The 10,000-nt window shown below is 33.8% G+C and overlaps 2 protein-coding genes across 3 annotated transcripts in view; one reads left to right on the forward strand and one right to left on the reverse strand.

The window, feature by feature from the left end:
* si:ch1073-513e17.1 overlaps window positions 1–3,751 on the forward strand; it is a 24,205-nt gene extending 20,454 nt beyond the window's left edge. For both annotated transcript variants that reach the window (XM_088651528.1, XM_088651529.1), the window contains 3 exons: window positions 149–296; window positions 962–1,052; window positions 1,947–3,751. In XM_088651528.1, coding sequence (XP_088507654.1) covers window positions 149–296; window positions 962–1,052; window positions 1,947–2,093 — 386 coding nt within the window. In that variant the 3' untranslated portion in view covers window positions 2,094–3,751. The remainder of the gene's footprint in view (window positions 1–148; window positions 297–961; window positions 1,053–1,946) is intronic.
* The window catches only part of ppt1 (palmitoyl-protein thioesterase 1 (ceroid-lipofuscinosis, neuronal 1, infantile)), an 847,627-nt gene that overhangs the window by 29,289 nt on the left and 808,338 nt on the right, over window positions 1–10,000 (reverse strand). The gene's annotated exons all lie outside the window — the stretch shown is intronic.

Here is a 10,000-nt window from a genome sequence, read left to right on the forward strand (position 1 = left end):
GGCAGGAATAAGCATCAATAGGATTAAAGCATGCATATAAAAAATTGTAATAAATATTTATATTGACAGTGAACAACAGGGCAGATACATATTGACAGATCAATTGCAGTGCAGATTTCTTGATATTATTTTCCTCTCTGTCCCACAGGTCTCTTTCTGCCTGCTGCTTTCCTGCTGGCTGTGGGCTTCTCAGGGTGTAGTGGTGTTCTGGCTGTGACTTTTCTGACTTTATCAAGTGCGTTTGGCGGATTCAGTGCTGCTGGTGTGTTCATTAACCAGATTGACATCGCTCCACGGTAAAAGCCAGCAATGCAATGCTTGACTAATTTGCATCATGTATTTATTGTACAGTATGTCTTACAGTGCTGTTCATGATACCAGAATCATTTTCGCTTAATTCAAAGTGCAAAGTCCTATAAGTTTCAAAGCAATTTTGACAATATTGAAAAGTTTTGATTTCAAATTTACAGAAAGTTTGCCACACCATGTGGATTAACCATATCTCATAACACTCTTGAATGTGGACTGATAAAAAAGATACCAAATTTTCTTAACAACACCATAATACCACATTCTACGCAGAAAATAAAGCCTTTGAGGAGTTTTTCACAGATGTGATTTTCATGAATGTCCCACAACATTTAGTCAAAGGAGACATTTCAATATTGCAATAGCAAAAAAACATATAAAGTACTTTTGTCATGCGCTATTTTTAATGTTATTAGACATTTAAGGTAGTATTTTTACTTTTAAAAATGGTAGAATGTTTATCAAAAGATTTTTAGATCTTCATTCATGTATTATTTATTGCTGTTGATGTCTTGTTTTTATTATAAACCCTTTTGTTTTAATAATAAAGTGAGATTTATTAAACATTTTATCTGTTTTTGCCATGATGAGAAGCTGATATGGCAATAAACTCTCATGGCATTGGTTTTATCTCCGTGCTTTATTTTCTCAGGTATGCAGGAATGCTTCTAGGAATCACAAACACTTTTGGGACCATTCCTGGTGTGCTTGCTCCAATCGTAGTGGGTTACTTTACCAAAAATGTAAGCTGTGTTTTATTATCTGTAATGTTGCATTAGTTTAAAGGTATAGTTCAGTAAAAAATGCGTAAATAATCCTGAATCTTCCACTTGTAGCAAACCTGTTGAGTTTCTTTCTTCTGTTGATCACAAAGGAAGAGATACCAAAAGCCATTGACTTCCATTGTATTTATTTTGTTCCTATTATGGATTTAAAGAGGACCTATTATGCAAAAATCACTTTTATAAGCTGTTTAAACAGTTATGTGGAGAAAGTGTGTGAATATAGCCAGCTTTTAATGGTAAAAATGAATTAAGTCTATTGTTTTTAATCACACTTGATTAAAACAGTCTGCAGAAACACTTTGATTGAAATTCTTCCGTTGTACGTGTCATCAGAGGGGGAAAGCCCCGCCCATTAGTGACCATCTCTCCCTCATTAGCATAAACACCCCTGCGTGAGCAGTCGTCCGCCATTAGAGTTTTGAATCTGCCACTATGCTGACACATAGGCACTTATAGCTCCGCCCTCTTCTGAAAAGAGCACAATCTCATTTGAATCTAAAGCGACCAAAATGGCACAATTAGGATCAAAGAGTAAAAGGGCAGTTTTAAAGAGTTATTAAACATTATTTATATGGAATTTAGAAATGAAATGTCACACAAACACACTTTAGAGACATCAGAGACTTATTTTATGTCTTGTAAAAAAGGGGTCACCTTTTAATGGCTGTCTTTATCCAAGTATATCCCTGTTGTGTTCAAAAGAAGAAAGAAATTCATTTAAAAAAACTCTTGAGTGTGAATAAATGGTGAGGAAATTGTCATTTTTGGGGGGGTGAACTATTACTTCTTATGATTTTATCAATGAAAAAGGACCTTTAAATCAGTTTATTGACTCTTGTTTTGTCTGATCAGCACTCAGTTTCCGGCTGGAGGAATGTGTTCTGGTTGTCGGCTGGAGTGAGTGCATTCGGAGCCATCTTTTATGTGATCTTTGGCACTGGGAAGATTCAGAGCTGGGCAAGAACAGATGAGGAATCAGACACAGATGAACACGATTAAACATTTCAGATCGCCTTATTACTCCAAACATGTACTACCAGTCAAACGTTTGGACAAACTTCACTAAATCATGTTGTTTTAAAACGCTTTAGACAGATACAGATAGTGCCTGTATTGTTAATTTCATAAAAGGACGAGATTCTGTCACTACACTGCAAAAAAGATTTTCTTACTTAGGTTTTTTTGCATTGTTTCTAGTTCAAATATCTAATAATTCATAACTTAAGAAGCATTTTTAGACAAGCAAAATATTGTCTTATTTTAGGAAATAATATGCTATAATTAGGTGAGTTTTTCCTTGAAACAAGCTAAATAATCTGGCAAAGGGGTTAGAAAAATAATCTTGTTTTTCCTTCTGGCATAAGATTACTTTGCTTGTTTTAAGAAAAAACTCTCTTCATTATGACATATTTGGTCTTAAAACAAGACAATAATTGTGACAATGTCTTGCTTGTCCACACTCACTGTAAAAAGTTAGCTTAAACTGAGGAAACCGATTGCGGCAAACCGTTTAAGTTTTTAAATAAAAGGGTTTGAGTACTATATATATATATAAATATATATATATATAAGTTAACACAAATACCACATATGTTATTTGTGTTAATATCATCCAGGGCTTAATTTGTGCTGGAACACGCCGGATTCGGCACCTCTGAAATCTGATCCGGCACCTCATTTTAAAGATCTCCCTCCTCATCAGCATAACCGATCGCTGTCCTCCCTCGTCAGTTGTCTACTTTCACTTACTTCTGCGACTCCCCAACCCTCTTCACTTTCATCCGCAACAACCAACCCCCGTCCCAGCTCTTTACTTGCGTCCACGACACCCCTCCACTATCCAATGCCCCTCTATCCCCCCCACCCCCACCCCAATCTCCACTTTCGTGCGCGACACCTCAACATCCTCAGGTAACATGCTAGATCCGTTAACCCGATCTGTTCCGGGACCTCGCAGTTCACAAATTAAGCACTGATATCATCAAACATCTCGAGCCCTATCATACACCCGGCGCAATAAGGTGCGAAATGTGTTTGGCGAGGTTTGTTGCTATTTTCGGACCAACTCAACTGTAATTTTCCTGTTTTGCACCACGTTGTTTAAATAGCAAATCCATTTGCGCCACTTTGTGCCACTTTTATGGGTGTGCTGGTCTAGAAAGGAGGTGTGTTAAGTTGCATTTTTGGTGCGTTGCTATTTTGAGAAACTAAAATAGACTGCACTACTGACCAACTAAAAGCAGCTCTAAAGTCCAGCGCAGAGCACAATAGTTGTGCGGCTTTAACGTGTACACATCGCTTAATACACACAGGATGTACAGCAATAACCAAATATCGTTACAAATTAAAAATAATTAAAGGATTAAAATATTATAAAAATTATTCATTTTTGCAGAAATATAAAAACCACTGCCTTGGTTTTTTTTCAGTTTATTGACGATTTGCATTAGTATAATGTTATTATTGATATCAGTATTACTTATTATATGCATATTTATATTTGTTTTAATAAAAAAAAGTTTAGATTTGTCCAACTGTTGGGTTTTAGAGATGTCTGCATCACCATATAGAGCAAAAGAACAGGACGTGTGTTTGGAAATAACTCAGTTTTCTGACCACACTTCGTTATTAGTGTTCATTTATTCCTTTGCTGGAAATTAGAACTGAATTTAGAAATTGTTTTGAAACAACTCTTTACGCCTAACAAACAAAATTAAATATGTCGGCTAATGGATGTCTTCAGTGGAGTGAGATTCCACTGTTTCCTTACTCCACCAAAGGAAAGGAGTAAAGAGTAAAAAAAAAAGTAAAGAGAAAGTTAAGAGGCTGAATGGATTCGGACAGGCCCTTAATGCTATTGCGCCATGCATTTTAGACCTTGCGCTTAGATCGTTAAAATAGAGCCCTTAGAGTGCTAGTAACTTAAACATTTAAGTTCAGTTATCAAATCGTTATGACTTTAGTTAATAGATCAAATTAAGTGCAAACATATATAGCTACTCAAATGGTTTGGTATTGCTTAAGGAAATTAGAGTTAAGTTGACTCAAAAAATACAATTAAGTCATTCATAGAGTTCTGCTTAATATAATCAGTTTATGAGTTACCATAACTCTTTTTCATTAAGTCAAAGTAACTTTTTTAAAATTATATGTTAAACTTACTCATTTAATTTAGTGATTTTTCACTGTTAGGTTTTACAGTGTAGAAAATGCTTCTTGATTTAAGAATTTGTGGATATTTGGAGTTTGGAAAAGTGCTTTTTTTGCAGTGTAGTTATTCCCATACTTGTGATATTTCATCAATTTATTACTATTATTCAAAAATGTACATTGTGATCACTTTTGACTTGATATTATTACATAATATCATGTTATAAAATAATTATAATTCACTCAGGGATTTTAAAGGAGAAATTTGTAATGCCTTACAAATAGTGTAAGGGTTGTTTATAATTCTGGTTGTAATTGTTGCTAAACAATTCAGAATGAATAATTACATCATCCTGAATTAATTCAGAGTAATTCCATGTTTACTTTTTTTTATAAAATACACTTGCTTTATTATGCCATGATTTAACAAGTGTATGTTATGTACTTAAAATACTTAATAGCACTTTAATGCATCGGTTAAATGAAAATACAAAGCTCTTGAGTCATTTTGAAGTGACTATAATGTGTCATTCAGTTCAAAACTCAGGTCACCAACCATGAAAACCATTGTTTGTTACAGATTCATTTACAGAAAACCCAGGTAACATTACTGAAATTAATTAAATAAATACATAATTTCAGCATTTGATGATTATTACATTCCATGAAGTTTTATAATGTTTACACCATTCAAAGAGTCTTGATTTAAGGTACAATAGTCAGCACTTATTTTTGTAGCTATAAGAATATATATCAATCATTAGAACAGTTTGTGATCAATGATAGATTTGTATATGATGTTGATCATGCTAAATAAATGCAATGCTATTGTTTACAGTTCAGTTACATGTCCCTTTTGTTTTTTATCGCATATTTGGACTTTCATATGAAGTTAAACATTTAAATTCCCATTATTTAAATATATCCTCTCATAATTTGAATGGATACCACGAGTGCACTACTATTTACACACCGTAAATAATTAATTATACGGTTATTACATTACACAGACGGCCAGCAGGTGGCGCATTACATCCTTTATAAATGCCAGAATTACAATAAAAACTCTCGTTTTTTACAACTAATGGTGCTGATAGTTTTAATGCTGTAAATCTTAAATATATACAGGCCAATAACTATAAGAGATATAAGAATACAGGCGCTGCTTTAGTCTGATAGTCTCTGACAGGCGCTTTTGATTTACCTCAGCACTCTTTGAGAGCAGAAAATGACCCGGATGCAGTTTGCTGAATGCGGCAAGATGACGTCCGCGCTTATTTACATGTGTGACACACTGAGGGAAGCTTCAAGAATGGCTTTTAACCCTTACAGTGTTTTTAAACCTTCGATTTAGTGCGTAAATTTAACTTGTATATCGATTCTAGAATCAAGACGGCTATTTTATTTAGTATTGTAGGTTTAATTGTTACTATCAAACCATTTTTCAGTATATTTCCTATATGTTAATACATTAGTAGGATATAAACACTGGCACAGTAATTAAAATATATATGTGTGTGTGTGTGTGTGTGTGTGTGTGTGTGTGTGTGTGTGTGTGTGTGTGTGTATGTGTGTGTGTGTGTGTGTGTGTGTGTGTGTGTGTGTGTGTATATTTGTTAAAGTTTTAGTAAGGGAAAAAAGTATTTGTTTTATGAACTTGATCTTGCCCTGACAACATAGTTTTAGTGTTTATGAGTCATATTTTTAAGTCACGCTTTCCTGCTTGAAAGACTGAAATATAGGTCCATGAACTGTAGCTCTTTAGTATATAATTTTATTTGATTCAATGGGGAATACGCAAACAGGCTTATAATTTTCAGTCAGCCATCCCAGAGCTTCCGGTGAACTTTGGCTCGCCACATTTAAGATCTGATTTCTTTGATAATCAGTGATCTTCACTGCCTGCTTGATATACAATATAAAGTGGGTCTCAGACCGGACAAGACGCACTTCATAAAATATTTTTTTTCCGCGCCATGTTTTTAAAATATTATTTCAATTAATTTTCAATGGTGTTTCTGCGCTAGCCTACTGCTAATAACTGTGTTTTAATCTTGTTTTTCACTTGAACGTCTAAATCAGAGATGCCCAAACTAGGGCCCGCAGGACAAAGTTGGCCCATGTTAACCTTTGATTTCGCTCACCATCCCATCACACTCTCAGAAATAAAGATACACGATCTGTCACTGGAGTGGTACCTTTTCAAAAGCTACAAATTTGCACCTAAAAGGTCAATATTAATACCTCAAGGGTACATATTGGTTCCAACAAGTACAAAAGTGTTTCTCTTAAAATTTGTAGGTACTAATATATACTTCTGAGGTACCAATATAAACCCCTCAAGTACACCTCAAGTGACAGCTCTCGTACCTTTATTTCTGAGAGTGCAGAGAAGAGATGGAGAATGATGGGAAGGTTGTGGCGAATGCCTCCAACAGAGATTTTCATTTCTAATCTTAATGTAACCTTTTTTTGTTTGTTTGTTTGTTTATTTGTTTGTTTGTTTAATCGTTAGGCTACAAAAAATCTAACTGAAATGAAATCTGTCAGCTAAATGTTGTGCATGAATCAGATTTATAAAAATGTAAATACTGTCACTCAAAGAATTATCGATGAGCAACTCAAGGCAAAGGCAGGTGAATCTTGACTTGTGCATTCAGCATTGAACACCATTGTGTTATAAATGAGATTTTTTGTCTTTATTGTAAGAAGTTCTGTATTAAATGTAAAAAATATATAATTATTATTATGTTAAATTATTTTTACTATTTATTTTTAAATATTAATAAATTAGGGAGTCGGCGTGGAAACTTTAATGTTATATAGTTTAATATATTTACCTTCGGCCTTCCACCCTCAATCAAGTTTTGTTTATGGCCCTTCATAGGAAAACGTTTGGGCACCCCTGATCTAAATGAATGCTTAAGTCTGTTCAACTGATTGTATTTTAATTACATTACAACATCGATGCTGTAAAAGGACCCTTATGAAATTAAAAATAGTCACATAAACCTTTCCCCAGAAGATCGTTGGCTGAAAAACACTAGCTGTGCATATACAGTACCCCATTAAACTTCATTCTCAGCAGCTGTAAAGTAAATATCTGTGACTTCCCTTCATTCATAGATTACATTTACATTCTTACCAAATGTCTGAGACAAACCCCTATGGTTTCACACATGCAGATGTTTGTTTCCTGACCCCCAACAATTTGCATTACAGCTTTAAAAATGCAGAGCAGTTAAATGAAATTTGCAAGTGTGAGTTTGATGCCTTGAGGGGGAGATGGACTCATTAGTGCTGGGTTGGTTGCATTTACCCAGTGTTGGGTGGGTCAGATATGGACGATTGGTTACTAATATAGCTACGTTTGTATCATTATTGAATTAAAATGACTTTTTCTTAACTCAACTGTTGGGTTTTTTCCATTTTTGATAGCTTATATACAGTTGAAGTGAAAATTATCAGCCCTATTGTGAAATGTCGCTAATTGTTTGAATGTTTCCTAATGATCTGAGCCAGGAAATTTTCACAGTATTTCCTATAATATTTTTTTTACTTCTGGGCAAAGGCTTATTTCTTTTAGTTTGACTGGAATAAAAGCATTTTAAATTTTATTTAATACATTTTAGGGTCAATTAGCCCCTTTAAGATTTTTTTCTCAGATTGTCTTCAGGACAAACATTTAACAAACATGAGCATTTTCTACTAAAGTGCTGGGTTGCATTAACAAGTAGGTCAAACAGTGGGACAAGTATTGGCAAACCCAATGTAAGGTTAAACATATTTGATCAAATATAATTTACATTTTATTAACCCCAAAGTTATTTATTTATTTTTATTTATAAATAAATATCCAACATTGGGTCTGTCCATATTTGACCCAGTGTTGGGTTAAAACAGTGTATTATTATAAAATTTTGAATGTATTAATATAACATTTTAAAAGTAATGCTTTACTGGCTTTTAACTTTAAGGCCTTATTTATTTAAATTTATTTTTTAATAAATTAAATTATTAAATTATTTATTTATTTATTTATTTATGCCATTATTTAACGAGGAAGTCTTGCAGAGATTTAAAATCTCTTTTATAAGAGAGACCTGGCCAAGATAACAGCCATAGAGTAAAACAATTTTAAAATGCATAAACTCCACATGAGGGCGATGCGGTGGTGCAGTAGGTAGTGCTGTTGCCTCACAGCTAGAAAGTCGCTGGTTCGAGCCTCTGTCATGCTAAATTGCATTACATTTTTAAAAATTAATTATGTTCTCCAGACAAATGGGTAAAAAATAGTGCTTTTCAACTGTCATATGAATTCAATAATTGTCTATCCATCATCAACATGACAAATTTATGTACATATCTGAACTGATCATGTTAAATATATATAAAGGAATAGCTTATACTAAGTTTCTTTCAATTATTGATTGTTAATTATGTTTTGCAATCAAATGGGTAAAATAAAGTGGTTTTAAGTTTAGCATCAAAGTAAATGTATAACAGTAATTAATTCAGAAATAAAACATTTTATTAATATGTCACAAGATTACACTTATTTTTATAAGTGAACACTTCTGGAGATGCATACACTCAAAACGAAAGACTTTTGCTTCTTGCTTTTTAAACTACTTTTTTAAAATGTGCTAAATCAACACGATTCATAAAGTTTTTTTTTTCAAGGAATTCACTTAAATATGTAAACACAATTATGTTATCATATATTTGTGTTGGGACAATGAAGGAATTGTATGAAAGCAAGCAATTTTTACAGAGTACACTCAAAAGAATTATGTTTGCTGTTTGTTTATTCATTCATTAGTTTTCTTTTAGCTTAGTTTCTGATTTATCAGAGGTCACCACAGCGGAATGACCCGCCAACTATTCCAACAATGCAATTCCTGACTTTTTTGTGGGACAGCTTAAATTATTTCATGTTCAATCCAGCTAATTTTTTTTAAACTAATAGGTTAACTTAATTTCTTTCTGTTGCCCCAACACACACAAAACATTTCTGGCTGAAACTATTTTTAATTCACGTTACATTTGCAATCATTGATTAAGCAGCAACATCAGTCCAAGCGTACACATTCACTAAAGCAGAAGTCATGCAAATATCAGCAGTATTTGGAGTAGTTCAGGCTTTCCTCCCAGTCCTGCATGACTCAACACTGATCTCATGCCAGCCGCTGACATTGATCGGTGGCACACACTCCTTTCCTCCCCCAAACACACTCATACACACTTGTTGAGTGCCTCAGATAGGAACTGAAAGGCAGTTCATCTGGATAAATAGATATTACGCCTGTTAGCATTGCTCTGCTGCTGGAACCAGGCAAACAGGCCAGGCCAGACCGAGAGTCACTCTCATGCTGATTGCTCTGAAACTGGGCAGGAGAAATGTGTGTGTGATGGGAGGGACTGCAGATAGTTGTGCTGTGAATAGTAATGGTATTCAGTGTGTGTGTGTGTGTGAGTTCCTCACTGTAAAAAATGCCGTGTTTCACACTATGAAAAATATCCAAATATTGAGCAGTTTTCCATATTTTTGTGATTCATGTTTTTAGTTTTTATTGATAATTTATTGATTATTTTGGATGTTATTATTATTTAATCTTTCTTCCAAACACTGTAAACCCTAAAAACTTGACAAAAAGTGGCTTTAATTAACATTTTTAATAGTTTAAAGTGATATATTGCATTGTGCATGAGTGTAATTCTGGATTTTTTGAGATTTTATCTTGTGTGTGTTTGTA

This window comes from Danio rerio, chromosome 19, assembly GCF_052040795.2.
Source record: "Danio rerio strain M-AB ecotype USA chromosome 19, GRCz13ab, whole genome shotgun sequence".
Lineage (NCBI taxonomy): Eukaryota > Metazoa > Chordata > Actinopteri > Cypriniformes > Danionidae > Danio > Danio rerio.